This window comes from Poecilia reticulata, chromosome 18, assembly GCF_904066995.2.
Source record: "Poecilia reticulata chromosome 18, P_reticulata-male-v2, whole genome shotgun sequence".
In the NCBI taxonomy this organism is placed as follows: Eukaryota; Metazoa; Chordata; class Actinopteri; order Cyprinodontiformes; family Poeciliidae; genus Poecilia; species Poecilia reticulata.
Window position 1 is genome coordinate 28851083 of NC_088847.1, and position 18034 is coordinate 28869116.

General features: G+C 37.8%; 1 protein-coding gene and 1 long non-coding RNA gene across 3 annotated transcripts; one reads left to right on the forward strand and one right to left on the reverse strand.

Moving 5' to 3' along the window:
* Positions 1-1343: 1343 nt before the first annotated feature.
* Positions 1344-14189, reverse strand: LOC145548743 (uncharacterized). 2 transcript variants are annotated; one of them, XM_081599676.1, is made up of 6 exons: positions 13523-14189; positions 8611-8786; positions 5533-5581; positions 5103-5435; positions 4964-5026; positions 1344-3032 (listed from the first exon to the last, which is right to left on the reverse strand). In XM_081599676.1, the coding sequence occupies exons 2-6, from the start codon at positions 8614-8616 to the stop codon at positions 2908-2910; spliced, it is 576 nt and encodes a 191-aa protein (XP_081455802.1). In that variant the 5' UTR covers positions 8617-8786; positions 13523-14189; the 3' UTR covers positions 1344-2907. The 2 variants fall into 2 exon arrangements, with proteins under 2 accessions (XP_081455802.1, XP_081455800.1); XM_081599674.1 differs by having other exon boundaries at positions 8611-10843.
* On the forward strand, positions 6755-8550 carry LOC145548744 (uncharacterized). Its single transcript, XR_014084747.1, has 4 exons — positions 6755-7008; positions 7308-7451; positions 7624-7761; positions 7871-8550. It is a non-coding gene; the product is annotated as an uncharacterized LOC145548744 (long non-coding RNA).
* Positions 14190-18034: the final 3845 nt, after the last annotated feature.

Below are 18034 nucleotides of genomic sequence, written 5' to 3' on the forward strand. Positions count from 1 at the left end.
AATGCAGCAGTAAAACCAGCTGACCAAACAGGCTGGAACTCCGTTTGCGTTGCTAGGTAACAGGTTGGGCTCAACTGGGGTTGCTAGGTAACGGCGCAGAGTGACTTTACAATCATGAGATTTTTGGAACGGCTCGTTTTATAGACACCAAAACAGATTGATTTATTGAAAAAAAAAAACGTCTGGGTGTTTTATCCTAAGTGATTGAGTTGATTTTAGAAGCATCGGATATCCAAATAAACAAATAAACGCAAGATATGAATTTTACAAATGAAATTAAGATCCTACAAAGTAAACAAGACATTAAAAAGTCTAAAATGTCTCATACAGAGATCATTGTTTCCTACCTGTGCTGTTTTTACTCTTCGGTTAGGATTGTACTTGTACTTTCCAGCATCCCAGCCAGCATGCCTAGGTGGGCCCCATATGGGGGAAAGGAGGGCTGACATATGGGTCCCATATGGGTTTGTCTGCGGGTTCCACGGTGGCCCCACATGGGTATTTAGGGCCACAGCCTAGGAGGGCCCTAAATTAGCAAACCCCATATGGGACCCATCTGGTCTGCCCTACTTTTCCCCCATATGGGGCCCACCTGGGCAATGCTGGCAGGGATGGCTGACGACTTTCAATATTTAAATTTTGCTCTAGTTGATTGGAGTTTTACTGATGCCTGAACTCGGGGGGGGAGGGGGGGGGGGGGGGGGTTTCTTCTGTCCAAACAGTTTCCATAAAAACTAAGAAGAGACACTTTTTTTTGTCTAATGTTTCCTAGTAGGAAATACAGCTACAATTTCGCTGACCTTCAACTGAACAGAGAACCACAGGAGCCACATGAAAGAAATCACGCGGCAGAGTTGCATCACTTCGATCGGAACCGTCCTCCCTCACACCCCTGAGGGTTTTCTCATGTATTGGTCTGATAGTTTTTGTATGACAAGCAGTTTGTTGTGCCGATAACAAAGGGAAAGTCCCACCTGCCTCCTGCAGAAATGGTTAATAATTCGTCTTCAGACTTTCACATAAACCGACACATCTACTTAGTCTGGATTTTCTAATACAATTCAGTTTGAATTTCGAAGTTTCTTACCAAGTTATATTTTTTGTCCTCACAACAAAAACACAAAATTCTACAAAGTATTTTTGTTTAGTTTCAAGTGTAAATATCTTCCTTCTGTCAACAACAAGTCAAAATACAGGAAGTAATATCAATTCTGGAGCAGGATAAAGTTAATTGTAGACGAGACAAAAAGGTGACAGAAAGGTCAGACATCATCTTAATCTGATGCTTTTTGATTACAAAGGTCTTATTTTATTAGATATTACACTACAAAAGCACAAAAGTGTAGTATTCTACTCATTTTATTTCAAAATAACAGTTTAAGTAATAAAACAGGGTAACTTTACATGGGAGTGGACAAAAATTACATCTGGTGTTCCCCAAGGTTTTATCTTCGGACCCCCACTGTAAGGTGAGTTACACTGCAAAAACACAAAATCTTACCAAGTATTTTTGTCTAGTGTCTGGTGAAAATATCACTTGAAGATAAAACTTTTTTTAAAAAAGAAGAAGAAAATATGTCTTGTTCCAAGTTAAATAATGTGCCAGGGGAAGTAGTACTTTATAAATGTAACACTGAGGAACTAAAAGCTCCTATTTCTTGCTGAAAAGTTACTTGTTAGTTTTGTCTTATTTCAAGTGTACTAAGATATTTGCATTGGAAACTAGACCAGAAATACTTGGTAATAGTTTGTGTTTTTGCAGAGTAGAAAGCTTTACAAACATTAAGACTTCATGGTTTGATGAAATTATAAAATTTATTATAAGTCAGGCTCAAAAATACTGATCATTTTCTTCGAAAATAAATCAGGTAATTTACATTTTCTAAAAACATGGATAGTACAAAATGAAGAAAGAAGTTACAACAACCCTTCACACAGAAGGAAATAATCAACAACCATACAGGAAATGATTGTTTTCGTCTTAGTGGAAAAACAACTTAATGTTTTTAATCAAGTATAAAAATGTAAAACTGTCATGTGATTTATGACTTTCCAGAGTCATGAAGTCATAAATCACTCATGAGACACAGTCTTAAGTAACCAATGTATGAAGTTACTCAACATCCATCATCTCCTCTGAGCAACGTCCAACTGGACTTTCAAAATAAATGCTTCCAGCAGCACTGCAGTGTATTAAATGTCAGTCTATACTGGAAACTTGTTCTTTGGTCTTCAGACTTTCACCTCAGTGCACAAAGTGAAATGTTTCTGTGTCTGTTTCACAGAAACATTTTGTAATGTTCCGCAGAACCTGATCTGCACATCACAGCGGATGGAAAACCAGACCACCGACATGACAAATTAACTTTACTCCATCATTTCATGACCTGAATGACACGTTAAACCAAACATCATGGAAGCGGGTTAGTTCAGAGATGCATGGCTAAATTAACACAAACTGAAATTGATTCACTCAGTAGAATCACTCAAACCGTCTGGGGATTTACTTCATTATTATTGCTTCTTCCGCTACAGACAGAATATTATTTAGTGTAACCGTTTCCATTGGGTAACTACAGCTGGTGTGATTTCCATGTGGCGGTTCTGCTGTAGTTGGTCTCTGTAAACACGGGCTAAATGTTACTGGCTAATGATTTACCCTCACCATAAAAACCAGTACATAGATCTGCCCACTCACGGTACAGAAACACCCACTCATCTGAAACTGGTCTGATGAAAAACGTCACATTGAGGCTGAAGGCGGGGAGAGAAACCTGACATTTTCCCACAGACATTCAGAGGGGCTACAGATAATTTTCCACAACTAAGCTCAATATTTTGAATATTTTGAGCAGGTCTGGTGCAGAACTTTTATTTGTTTTGAATTAGATGGAGTCACTTTAAGAGTCACCTTCGAGGTCGAGCTGTCCGGTAAATAACGTAAACTATAAGAGCCAAAGCTACTGCGGCGACTGAAAGCGCTACAGCCAATCGAATGCTTTGGTCTGGTCCACTTGGAGGGAGTTCAGCATCTGCATGGAGAAAATCAATAACAGATCAGGATAAAAACTAAAGAACAAATATTTATGCAGTTTTATCAGGTTATCTAAAAAGATTAGGGAAAACTACATAAACGAATATATTGGTGTGACTTTATCGATGCTTCCTGAAATTGATGAAGTGGTGAAACAACGACCCGAACTGGTTATTGTGGTTGGTGGGGACGGAAATCTGCATAAAAAACTTGCATTTATTCCCCTGCTGTAGCGCTTATCGCCCACTCAGTACACATTTACAATATTTCCCTCGCTAAAAGTGAAACCATTACATCACTCTTCCCTTGTCTTCGTAACGATCAGGTTTGTTCTTCTGTTACTGCAACTTTATTAAATGGTTTGTTTCCTTTCAACAACTCAAAAATTACAAAAACAAAATCAAACACTGAAGGTTAATGTTGGTGAAAGGAATTCACAACTATTTAAGGTTAAAGAGAAAAAAAAGCTAAAAACAAAAACTGCTTTGTTTACATCCAGACCACTGACATTACAGTTTCTAGACTGACCAGAAAATTGTATATGAATGTCCACGTGATCGGCTGATGTTCATGATGTCTGCTAGTTTCTAGACGGGGTTAGCAAATGTCATTTTTTGTTTGCAGTATCCCCTTAACAATCTGTGGTGGCAGTGCTGCATTTTAGGAATAGATCTATGGCCTATTCAAAACATTTCCATCACATTTTATGCACAAAATCATTAGATAATAAGATATTAGTCTGGCCAGTTCTGTCCATTTTGACCTCCTTTCAGGATGAGCTGATTTAGGGCCTCTGTCACTTTAAATCCTTATGAGCTGCTGCTGGCCACGCCCCTAACTTAACATTTACACTCGCACATGAACATGGATGCTGACAGTTGCACAATTATAGAACTGCACACCTTAGAAAATCAGAAGTTGAACCTCCTGCACAACCAACAAGAATGCAGGAAGTGGTTTCTGGATGGTTAGTAGCGCATTAAACCAGCTGACTAAATCTGCTGGAGTTCTGCTTGGGTTGCTAGGTGACGGGTGGAACTCTGCTTGGGTTGCTAGGTGACGGGTGGAACTCTGCTTGGGTTGCTAGGTAACGGGCTGAGCTCATTTTAAAGCTACCAAAAAACATTAATGTTGCGTTCACACCGAATGCGATTTGAGCGTCAGGAGTCTATGTGGAGGCACGTCGCGGCGTTTTTCGCATGTCTAGCGCTGCACAGTTGAAGCGTTTCGAGTGTTTTGAGGTCTTGACGCGCGTCAATCACGTCCTACGTGGCTGATGGTGGATTTGGAAATTCTGATCTTTCACTGCTGTAGAAAGTTCAGCAGCGAAAGTTCACAGAGAGACACCGCCATGAGACGTAGTGGCCTGTAGTTGGTGTGCTCCAGAGAGATGCAGGCACTGATGTGAGTTAGCAGGTCATCCAACTGGGTGAGATGAAAACAGCGCTGATAGCGACCCGTTAGCACCAGCTAGCTTGTGAAACTCACAAAATTCACAACAGCTCTGAATTATTTGGTAAATTCAAACACGTGTCCGATGGCGTCATTCAAAGTATCCAGGAGAGGAAGAAACAGGCCAGAGGCTCCTCATCGTTCCTTTATCAGCTGCTGTTGTTTAATCAATAGAAACTCAACATGAAATGTTCAGAAAAGACATCTGAGCCTCCGTTGTGGACAAGCTCTCACTGTATAACATTTGGTGCCAACCTCTCAATTTCATCCGCCGATTTCATCCAACAGAAAACGACGACTCATCCCAACGAGTCTGGAGCAAAATGTCAAGCGTCCAACTCAGAGCTTCGTGTTTTCAGTGTGAACGTAGGATAACTTATTGCCAAAATATGGTTGGGTTGTTTTGCTTGAGCTCTTTTAGGAGCAGCAGAAACCTACGTATGAAAACATGCAAAACATCAAAGTCCACCGACTTACATGGCGTAGTCACGGAACAAGGCGCGTCATTTCCTCCAACCGTAACATTCACAACAAATTGTTCTGCAGGGAAAATGAAGATAATTCAGTGACGTTTCTTTTCTTGTTTGACAAAAAGTCTTGTTTGTGTTTTTCTCACCTCTCATTTGAAGTTTCCATTTCCCTGTGACGTCATCGAAGTTGGCGTTCAGGTAGCAGGTGTAAAGCCCAGAGTCTTCGGTTTGGACGTTGGTCAGATGGAGTCGGATCTTTGCTTCCTCGGGAGCGTTTTTGTCCGGATGGACCCGTCCTGCAAACTGCTCATCCGCCGGCACCAGGGAACCTCTTACTGTGTCGAAAACGATCTTACCCGGGTCAGAGACAAAGTCACAGATCATGTTGATGAGATTCCACTTAGTTTTCATGTGAGTGCTCCAAACAATGGTGATGTTCTCGTTTTCTTTGGCTCTGTAGACCGTCAAGCCGTTCGTCACTTCAAAGGAGAAAAAGTTAAATGAGTCACGTTTTACATGCATTTTTCTGATCTGATTAGAATAATATTAGAATAAGATAATAGTGTAAAAACTGACTGCAGAGAACGCAGATGAAGAGGAACATTATCTCCAGCATCATATTCTCCTGCAAGAGAGAGTCTAAATAAATGTTTGTTTCACAAGTTTAACATAAAAAAAATTTTTATTTATAAATGCTCTGTAACAAACAAGTTGTTTCTGGAATGGCTCTTCTCTGTCAGCACTGCAACGCAGCATTATGTAGTTATAAAGAAAAATATACTTGAAGAATGTAATAAAATGTGATAATCAACACAAAATATGAAACATATATCCTTGAACGTATTTTGTAATACATTATGTGATACATGGAATTATTAAAAATACATGAGTTATTATTTTTAAAGGTGATAATGTAATAATATAGCCCAGTGTTTGTGTTCATCTTAATCAACATGCTTTTATATATTTTAGACTTTAATCAATAAATATCAAATATTTGGTCATTTAGTTGCCTAAACCCAGGTGAAAAAAAATACTTTAGTATATTTCAAACATACTTAAATTTGTGAAAGTACACTTTAAATATACTAAGTATTAAGTGTACTATCTGAAGTATACTAAAAATACACTTGTACCAATTTCAAAATTAGAACTTTAAACACACTTAAACATAATTGTACCAAAATACACTTTTAATATATTAAATAAAAGTATACTTTAAGTGAACAAAATATATATTTGCCTAAGTGTAAATATACACTTGCTCAAGTATATTTAAAAATATATTTTGTGTATATTTAAAAATATATGCTCAAAATCTAATTTTTTTTAATTCACTTAACACTACTTTAGATTATTAATTTAAGTATGTTTTAAATTACATCTCAGTGTAAATTTTAGGCTAATAAAGTATGGCTTAATTTTCGTTATTTAACCAGGTGAACCCCGTTGAGATCCAGATCTCATTTTCAAGACTGACCTGGGCAGAAGTCTGCATCACGCAGCAACCTGATTACAAAATAAAACTAATTAATACATATGCAGAAATATGTCTTTTAGGCACCTATAAAGTGTGTTTAATGTAATATGTAGGCATACGTTTTAAGTACCTACAAAGTATTAATTTTTAAGTGCCTTAATAATCTTTTACTATTTATTAAAATTGCATACAATAAAAAAAATTATAATCATGATGTAATTTTTAAGAAAGTACCCAATCCATTTTCAGATGTGTGATGTAAAACCTTATAATCAATGGCATTAGCTCCAGTTCACACTCCAGACCAGATGGTGGCGGTATTGCACACTTTCATATAAAAAAAACACCACAAAGAGAAGAAAAGACTTAATAGATAACAGACGCTGTTCAAATTCGCCATTTTTACTCGGATAATATTGCCTTAAAAGTAGAGAGGGCCTTGACAATAGTTACTAATGACGTCCTAGTCCAAGTTAGACGACAACACAACGGGACAACAACCGATGGAAATGAAATGTGTGTCACAAAAGGAACCCGGAGGGATGAAAGCTGCTAAGTGTTGCTAGCTGGTGGTAAGTTTGCTTATTAATTATCTTCATTTAATTATAAACAGTGCAGTGAAGATATGTAACTTACGTTGGTTTCTTAAATAATTATTTTATCAGTTTTATTGTGACTTGTATGATTATAACTATAGCAATCATTCAGCTTCATGTTATAACTGCATGGAGGTTGTTGGTTGCCACTTGTACTTTAATTCATAAACTAACCTGGTTTTAATTAAGCTACATAAGACAAAGAGACTTTGATATTGTGAGATTGTTGTTCTAATTCGTTCATCAATGATTTTATCTTCAACAAATGTTTGCAGTCTAACTAAGCAAATGAAGATGAAAGAGGAAGCCAGAGAAATCGGGTGTTAGAAAACCTAAAGACTTTCTGTCTCAGAAGAAGCTCTGACTCCACCAGATCACCAACCAGCTCTGAGGATGAACCTCCACATCGTCTTCATGGTGTAAGTTTGTTTTTTCAATGAGGAGCTAGCTACATTTTCAACAACAAAAACTGCTGTGTTACCAACACAAAGTGCTTAATAAACATGATTTGATTTAAAGGTAACTGGAAAGAGTTTTCTCCTTGTTAATCTAACATTTATCTTTGTTTTTTTATTTGTTGTTGACTTTCAGGGCCCTGTGATGGACTGGTGACCTGTCCATGGTGAACCCTGCCTCTCATCTGATGGCTGCTGGAGATGGGCACCACCAGCCCCCCTCACCACCCTGCAAGGATCAGTGTGTTCAGATCATGGATGGAAAGATTTTAAGGTAGTTTGTCTCCTTAAGTCCACATTTAAAACGGCTTCATAGTTAATGCCAACATCAACTGACTCTATGACATTGCTGACTATTTTTTTTCTACTTCTAACATAAACAGGCAAAGACGACACCCAGAAATGTTTTTCCACCCCAGGCATCCGGTCCCAATCATCATCAGTTCTTATGATGTCACATACATGGCGAGTCCACAACGTCTCAAAATTGTAAGTATTATTTTTTTATTTGCCATTTTTCTGTTCTCTTTATATACAAATGCTTTCTCTGTTTAATTTCTCTATTGTTCTTTTTTGTAGGTTTCTGTAAGATGCAGTGAACGGGAATGTTCTGTCGTTGATCCTCACTTTCATGTTTTAATGTCACACTTAAATTTTCATGTTCACGTGTTCACTTTTGATGTGTAAACTGATAATTTATGTAAAGTTCATAAAGTTGTGAGTAAAATTGGACAATTTTAAAATGTCAGTAATAAAACTAAATATTTGAATTACCTTGGGCATCTTGTGTAATTAATCTTTCCATGTAATTTTAGCCTAAAACAATGTAAGTACTGTAGTGTAGTTATGCATGTCATGTACAAAATAGGAAAGTAGGAATAAAGACGCTGTCTTGTTGTTCTTGTACAGCACTTTGGTGCAGTTTTATACCTGTTTTAAAGTGCTATATAAATAAATTTGACATTGACATATTGATGTTAATTCAAGCTGATCTTTTCACATGTTGATGTTTGAAGGATTTTTTTTTTGATCAAACTCAGCACCCACTTGTTTTCTAAGCTCATCAAAGCGTTTTGTTGCAGTAAACATTCTTCCTTAAAGTAATAATTACTTTAATACTTACATCCATGTAACTTTCCTGCAGCTCTGCAGTCGCAGGCTCATGTCGGTCGTGTTGTGATTGAAGCCGTTTTTATTCATCTGTCTCACAATTCACCGCCCGGCGTTTGCACTTCCTGTGCTGACCCGAGTGTTTCCTGTTAGGGGCTCAATCTGAACATGAACAGGCAATTTATGGACCTGCAGAAATAAAGAACAGAGAATAAAAAATTCTGAATGAGAATCGAGATTTGGCTGATTGCAGTTTCTGAAATGTGAAAACTGAGAAAGCGTCTGGGTTTCATCGTGGTGGAGCGTTAAACGTCCAGGAAGTTCAAACGACATAAAACAGAGTTTATTTTAGAACAAACTGAAAAAATGATTCAATAAATAACAGAAAAAAAATCACTGGAGCAAATCTTTTATTCATAGCTGTCAAGTGCTGAGTGAAGTTAATTTGGAAACATTTTCTTTTTACCTGGTTTTGTTATTTATTGTTACTTATATGAATTATTGTCATTTTGGTTCTTAAAATACCAAAATTTCCATTCAACTTTATATTTTTGTCTGTGTGATGATGTAATTTTTAATTAAATTAAATGATTGATAATTTGATCAGTCATCCGTACTTGAGTAAACTTTTTACCAAATACATTTTAACTTTTACTTCAGTAAAAACTCATTAAAGTACTGCTACTTTCACTTAAGTACAACTTGTGGCTATTTTATCCCCCGGTGCCTAAATTAAGACTTAATCATCATTTGTTCTTGTTTCAACATGTTTGAAAGAGGTTTATGAATTAAAACATCTATTTTAGCAGAGCCAAGAGAAAAGAGGAGGATCAACGCCTGCAGTAAAAATCAATTAAAACTTGTTGCCACATAAAAGTCTGTCGACTGATGCCATCACGTTTCCAGGTGAAAACCTGAGACTGATGATGAGTCAACAAAGCAGGTGGGTCAGGAGGTGCTGGTGCCTCTCCAGCTAACGTTCCGGGCGAGAGGCGGGGTCACCTGGACAGGTCGCCAGTCTGTCGCAGGGCAACACAGAGACACAGAACCATGCACACACACACTCACAATTTAGACAGACCAATTAACCTGACAGTCATGTTTTTGGACTGTGGGAGGAAACCGGAGTACCTGGAGAAAACCCACCATGCACAGGGAGAACATGGAGACTCCATGCAGAAAGACCGGGGCCGGGAATCGAACCCAGAACTTTCTTGCTGCAAGGCAACAGCTCTACCAACGGCGCCACTGTGCAGCCCACAGTGTTAATGTGTTAGATTTTATTATTTTTGTAACATGTCAGTTTTTTTCCAAAACGTGAAACTGAACCGAAATTATAGATCAATATTTCAATGATTTTCTGGAGGATTGATCGTTGATCATGTGATATTTGTTTGATGATGTCACAGTGACGCATACTGGGGGGTTTACCTGAAGAACAGAAGCAAAATGAGTGGGAAGTATCTGTAGCATTGGTAAATATTGATTATTGGCCATAAGAGCAACATTAATATCCGATAGAGGCATCAGTAACATCATCATAGCGGTTCATCTGTAAATGATAGAAATGTCATTTAGTCTGATATTCATTCAACTGGAAGGAAAAAAATTAATAAATTAAAACTTTCTCTGCATAAAAGAGTAATTGAAGAAATAACTGCAAACGGGGCGAAACAAAAACTAAAAACTGTGAATTAGGGACTGCCAGGTCTGTCACGATAACAAATTCAACTGGAAGATTAATTGTCCCAGAAGTTATCACCATAAACGATAACATTGTTGTATTTCAAGTAATATAATCGTAATGGTATTTCAATCTGTAGAGACTCACACAGAGAGAGAAACAGCAGTTAGACAATTTATTGGACCGAGAATTTGGCGCTCGGACACGGGCGTGCCGAGAATCGCAGCGAGCTCGAATGATCGGCTCGAACGAAGCTCAGGTAGGTTTTCCCCCGGGCCCAGTCACTGGTCCCCCGGGCCCAGTGACTGGTGGCGGAGCCGAGCTTGGAGAGAGGAGTGTTGAGGGGACCTGGAGGCGTCTGGGAGGCTGCTGGTGGAAACGGGGAGGAGGTGGGTTGAAGCACAGCAGAAGCGGGTGGATCTGTGGTTGCTTCGTCTTTTGAAGGAGCTCTTGCCAGGTGATTGGATCGAGGTAGAGAGGTGGTGCGTCCTGATTGGCTGGGGTGAAGGCGTGGCGATAGGTGATGCCGGAAGAGTCTTACATGTTGAATTTCCGCCTAGGGCTTCACAGTAATGAAAGAACATATTATCAAAGGTCGATAAACTTTCAGTTTTAACCAAAATTTAACACCAAAACCGGAAGATATTTTAAATATACAAAACAAATAAACAAAAAACGAATAAAATTAATTATAAAGGCTCTGTTAACAAATTTACTCTTCAAATAAAAGGATAGTTGAGTCCAAAACACCAGACTGAAGATTTTTATCATCCAGTTTTTAGTAAAAAAGAGAAAAACGATAAATCACACAAATCAAAACTGTGGAGTTTGTTTTAATTTATCCTGTGATTAATTGATTTATTGCTTATTGAGGCAGGTTTTTGTTTTTAAAGTCAAGGTCAACATGATAAAAGTTGACTAGTCGCCATGACTTCATAGAAACACAACATCTATCCTGCTGGACGTCGAGTTTCAGAGCCACTCAGTTCAGGATGCAGCCGCTGAGTTTGGACCCTCCCAACAACATTCGCTTCAAAATTAAAAAGAATATGTTGAAGTAAAGTAGCTTGAATGGAAAACAAATAAATAAATTAAAAACAAAATAAGATAAATGTGAAATATGATAAATTCACAAAAATGTATCCTATAAGTTAAGATCTTTTAAGTCAGGGTGTCAAACTCATTTTCGTTTTTGTCTAAATCAAAAATCAGAATGATCTTAAAGGGCCGGTTGATCGAGAATGTACTGATAAAAAAACCATTAAAATACCAATAAATAGTTGTTTCAGTATTCAGTGAGTGTTTCTTAAAATTAAATATTATTGAACACCTTTTCTCACTGATCAGTCCAACCAGGATTTAATGATTATTTTGTGTGTTTTTTGCAATCAAAATGACAGATTTTTAATTGTGATGATCAGTGATCAGGATTTGTGGTCCTAATTTTAAAATATCTGTAACGAATTTCTATGATATTTGTGCTAATAGTATGATGCCAAACATGACTTTTTTATTCATCGCCATGTTGAACAGGGGCTATAACTGGACATCAAGGAAAGCTGAAGCTGCCGTCACTCAAGTTTCTGAGAAAAATTTGCAGTAAAAATCAGAAGAAAATGTGGGAATTTGTAGATTGTGTGAATTTTGTTTGAGTTTTGCAGATTAGTAGAAAATCTGGAGGGACTCATTGATGTAATTTGGAGTCTGGAGGGCCACATAAAAAGCTGTGGCGGGCCACATTTGGCCCCCGCTCCATGAGTTTCACACGTGTTCTCAGTAGACGCAGCCGTTTCCTGAAAGCTCCTCCACATGGAAGATTAAACTTTTATTTTAAAGTTCCTTTAAAAAAAATTACATGTGTAGCAAATGTTATTTAAAAAATTATTAAATGTAGCTTTTAGTCCAGGTGAAAAATGTTTGTCACGTGTCACAGACACCCTGCAGCAGCGATTCATCCACACAGGCACAAATCTTTAAAACATCACATCAAAATATTTGCTGTATTAATAACTTTGAACTGATCTTCAGTGTTTAGAGTCACAGCAAAAGGAAAAACTGGATAAAATTCACACCTGATGTCAAGCTGATTATCAAGTGCCGAACATGTTGCTTTCAGCGACTTTCAGGGATTTAATGCTTATATTAGTTATTGATTAAATAGTTGTAGTTTAGTAAAGAGTCAGATTTAGTAAAAGGTTGATATTTTCTCCTCTGATTCTAATTTCTCACTGGTTTGATTAGATTAAATCTCTCTGTAAAACACATCAGTCTGCCGGCTAAATACTGGATTATTCGGGTCAAAACTAAATAAAAACACAGGAGAAACATCTGTAACAACTTTCATTTGGACTATTCTCTCAACGGGAAGCTGATGCTTCATATGTTAAGACGTGTAAGAAGTCGGGTTGGTGTTTGTCGTTTCATGAGTATAAACGAGTGTAAAACAATTACCACAAAATCTGCTTTTACTACATAATATATCTATACTTTGATGAGTAAATGACTTCATTTTTCATTAAAATCAAATAATATACAGGTTAAAACTAATGTTTTAAATATAAAGAGTGATAGTTTCCAAATTATTGATAAAATAAAAAACAAGTTTCTACTTTTCAGGGGTTTTGTTTCACACTTTCCTTCATTAAAACTATTTGGACAAATGCAGGAAAACCTGACTGTGAGTCTTTGATGCTTATTGACTTTATTACCAACAATAAAAACGAACAGAGTTGAAGTTTTGAGCAAAGATCTCCATCTTTAAGCTAATAAAGGAACAGATGATGTTTCAATCAAGCATTTATTAAATGAGTAAAAAGTTGGAGCTCTGCTCCATTTTCCTCACTGAAATCATCTGCACGTGTTTCCTGTTAGAGGAGAAAATCGTTGCCGTTTTTCTTCACTATTTCATCTTAAACTTGATGAAATTAATCTTCTGTCTTCATATTTACGCACAACAACAGCAGAGAGGACGTTTGAACACGTTACATCATCATTTATCGGTGAATGACGCAACATTTTATGCACACTCGGATAAACTACTTCCTATATTTAATTTTCTAATCTACTACGCATCTATCCCGCCTTTCAAAACTCCCAGACATGATTTAAATGCACCAGAACGGTGACGATGCTTTCAGTCTGCCTCTGCAGCGCACACTGCGGCCAATACTTGCTTTTAAAGTGTTTTAAAATTGACTTCTGGAGGGTTTTAAGATGAGGAAGTAGATATTTCCAGTCTTACCAGAGTGTGAGCAGGACGCAGTCAGGAAGGAGAGGATGGAGATGATTCTGCAGCGGGACGCAGGCGGTGGCAGAAACTTGAAAAAAAAAAAAAACATCGTGTGATGCCAACTTTGCCTTCAACCCGCTCACCATCACCACTGGAGAGGCACGTACAACGCGCCAGCCAATCAGAGCCGAGCATTTACGAAATCTTCAAAGCAAAAGAGGCGCGTGCTGAAAGCCAGAAAAGGCGGAAGTGAATCAAGGAAAGTCCGATTGAGCGTCACTTCAGTTTGATTCATTCAAAAGCGGCACCGCAGCATAAACAGTTTTACAGATAAATGCACTGAGCCAAACAGAAGCGGATGAAGTGGCGCAGCTTTTTCTTTAAGGCGCTTTTTTAGAAAATATTGTGAGAAACGTGAGCGGATTGGAGACGTGACAGATTCTCAAGGTCACGGCGAGGAGAACGAGCCGCGGTTACGTAACGGAAACTAAACACGTTCATGTCCGCCGTAAATCTGCCTCCTGCTGAATTACAAAAGTTGGAAACGAGACACCTGGATGAACAGAACCTTTCAAAAGTATTCAGGCTTTTGGAAAGTCTTACATCCCAAGATTTTAACATTTTAATCCCATCATAACTCAAACATTACTCCAAAAATCTTCTCTGCAGACGTAATATTCCCCAGCCAGCATACCTAGGTGGGCCCCATACGGGGAAAAGGAGGGCAGACAATATGGGTCCCACATGGGTTTTCCCACGTAGGCCCCCTGACAGATAAATATAGATATTTGTTTCTTCATCTCACCTACTGTACTGCAGGTTCTTTTATTCATAATTTAGATCTGTTTTCTGTGGTTTGTGACACCGCTGCCTTCCTGTTTGCTGATTTTACCTCCAAATTGTCAGAATAATCTGAAAGAAGCAATTAATGAAACCATTGTTTCCTCTAAATGTTCCAAATCATGAACGCAGCAGCAGAAATAATCAGTCGTAGCTGTAACCTACGGAGAGCCAAACCTGCCGTTGACACAAGTAAAGTTTGATATTTTAATTTCGTCTACTGAGTCTTTTATCTTTTAAGCTTTCCTCATAACACCTGTTTGGCTTTGTTGTGTTTATATCGGCGCTTTTCTAGTGTTTATTGTGTTTAATTTGACTGCAAATTAACAACGACTGTGGATCCGCCTTGAACAAACCTTCAAATCTTCACCTGCTGCTGATATCTGGACTTAAACGGCCATAAAAAAGCTGTAAACTGTTGGATATAAAGACGCTCCCACTAACATTTGATCACCTTCCAGTTTGCAGCGGCGCTTCCTCACATCTTCAGGTAACGTTTAACTTGAAACGGATCGTTTTACATTATCTCCAACATCTTCTGAAATAAAAACCTTTAAACTTTATTTCTGCTGATCTTCATGATCTAAACTCTAAAAATGTTTTTAAAATGAAGCTTCGTTGTTATCAGAGGTGTGTAGAGTGTCCAAACATTAAACTCAAGTAAACGTAGCGCAACTTCAACATATTTTTACTAAAGTCGAAGTGAAATTAGTCAATTAAGAGTTAAAAGTATTTGGTTAAAAGTATCAAGTATCAATTTTTAAATAATTAAATGGCCCAAAATATAAAGCTATGTGGAAATTTTGGTATTTTAAAAACCAAAATGACAATAAATTATATAAGTAACAAAAAATAACATTTTTTTTTTCAAATCAGTTTATTTCATTAAAAAACTGAAGAGACTTTAACAGAAACTGCAGGTGTGTGTTGAACTTTGACCTGTTTTTCATTCAGTGGGTAGAAAATCCAGAAGTTTTACTCAAGTAAGAGCAGAAATACTTTATAATAAAAATACTCAAGTAAAGATAAAAAGTACAGTGGAGCAAAAATAAAAGTAAAAGTAACTGAGTGAATGGAACTAGTTACCATGTTATTGTTAGAGGTGTGAACTCGAGTCACAACTATTATTATGATTTGACTTGAAATGATTTTCAGTGATTTGAACCTGTTTACTTGAAAAATCTGATATTTTACCCAAAATCCAAAGTTTAAAATAGATTCATGTTAAGAAATGTGCACAATAATTCACTCCACTCATGCAAAGTGTCTGTTTTTCAACACTTTGTATGTATGTGTGTGAGCTGAACAGCAGCCAATCAAACTACCCAGATTTTATGTTTTCAAAAAATCAGTTTGCAAAGCAAGTGTCTTTAACATGCTTAAGATAGAAATGACTCAACAAAAACAAAGTACAACATCAAAAAGAGACGCTAGAAGAGAAACACAGACGGAGACGGAGCAACAAAGATCTGAAAGGTGGAAGACTTGACCTCATTACTACCCTGTGGTTGTTAATAAGCTTATTTTTATTACTCAGCAATAACCACAGGTTACTGCTACCGGCCCCCGGTAGCTTAAAGATGTGAGCTGAGCTGGTGCCTTGAATTTTCTCTCCGTTGTTTTAATGCTAAATGCCCGTTTTAAATGGCACAACTTGTCGTATGTGGAGTGAAACATGAAAACATCGACAACCCGCCGTCCTCCACTAATTTCTTTCATTCTGGGCTTTTGCGCAGTAATAATGCAGCAGGTTGTTAAAATGTTCCTCCTGTTGACTCGTTTCTGCACTGCAGCTGTTTGGAGTAACGAGACGAGCTCGTGGTTAGAGGTGAGCGAAACCCAAACTGAACGGCTCAGATGAGCCCCAGGCTGCGTGGCGCCCACAGATCTGAGGCCAGGAGGAGGATAAGATCAGCTTCAACTGATTGGTTTCTGACTTCTCTTTTTAAAACAGAACAGTTTTATGGATGGGAGGTGCGAAGAAATGTTAACTAAAATCATCGATTCAGTACTAAATGCACAGTGAGAATAAGATTCTTCTGTGAAAGCAAGAACAATGTGAAGTTCAGGATGTCGGGTGACATAAAGCGAATTGATTGTTAGCTGCAGTTTCTTCCAAAAATAAAACAATAGAAAAGTCAAGTTTGTTTTTATAGCAGATTTCAGCAACATGAAACAATCTGACAAATCTAAAAGTGGGTGCAGACGATGCTGGATGCTGGATGTGCAGATCGTGGGCGTTATGAAACTTTACAGTTTTTACTCCTGGGTCTCAGCATGTTTTTACCTTTGCAAAGAAACAAACCCGCAGCCTTTTGTTGTTTCTGTGGTTTTATCCGGTTTGATTTCTGACTTCTCTCCGTTTCATCGAAGCAGACGAGCCAGAAACTGGCTGCTGTGGAGAATGAACCTTCTCCATGCTGAGCTCGTGATGAGTTGGAGCTTTACAGCTTTACGTATTTGCATAAATAAACTAATTCATCTTAATTCAAACAGAGGACGAGGTTCTTTTCCAATACGGTAAGGCGAAGATTCAGTCTGAAAGCGTTTTTGAGTCACAGTCAGGTTAAAATCCTTCTCTGAAAACCCCCTCTGACGGAGCCCCCCCCACCCCCCCTATAGCTCCGCCCCTGACCTGAAACTGACAGAAGTCTGTGCAACTAAACGACTTTGTTTCAGGAATTCCCTCCACCCAATAAAAGCTTTTCAGAATAAAAGGACACAGAATAAAATAATAAACACAGTAAAGGTTTAACAAAACCAGAGAAAGGAAAGACCCACAGTCTTAAATTATTTTAAAGTATTAATTCAGTCCCGTTTTGATCGGTTTTACATCATGAACCAGAGTGGATCAACTCGGGTATATAAAAAACGGTTTTTTTTATGGCTGATCATTTCTGCCACGTACTTCATCCAAACCAGTAATTCCGTCTCAACAGGCGAAGTTTCCTGAACACGAGAGGAAAACGTCACGGTTGAACCTCCGCCGCAGTGATTACGGTTCGTGTTTTTAAACACGCAGCAGCTTCACAGCATCGCGCTCTGTGCGTAAAACGCGCAGCGTGGATCGACGCACCGGGCCGCTGCGCGTCTCCTGCCGAGGATCTCTGGGAGCCAGAAACTGGAAATTTGGCATCAAATTATCATCATCTGCGTGTTCAGCAGAAATAATAACAGCGGAGGAATCAGTGAAACAGTTTCTACGCTTTTTACAGTTTGTATAAGACAGAGTGGATTTTTATGCAAACAGTGAGCGAATAAACAAAACTAGATTAAATCAAAAAAAAAAAAAAACTCACCTGATCTCATTTCTGACGCTTTCCCTCTGAGCAGCTTTTTCTGACGACGTTTCACAGTTTTATTTTATTATTAGTAATATTAGCGTCTTAACAGGAGATGATCGATATCTTCAAGTAACGTCATTAAAAATCTCCCTAAAGGCAAAACCTGAGATTTCTCTTCCTGCTTGTCAACGTTTCAGCTGATTGCTTCTTGGATTTTAGAATATTCAATCAATCAATCAACTTTATTAAAGACGCAGAATAGGTCCATAGTGTGAAGACATAAAAAGAAAAACAATAATAAAATAATAAAACACAGTATTATGCACTGATTGAGGATATTTATAAAGAAGTGTAATTATTAATGATAATCTTCACGTTTAGCAGCTTCTTCTTCTTCGTG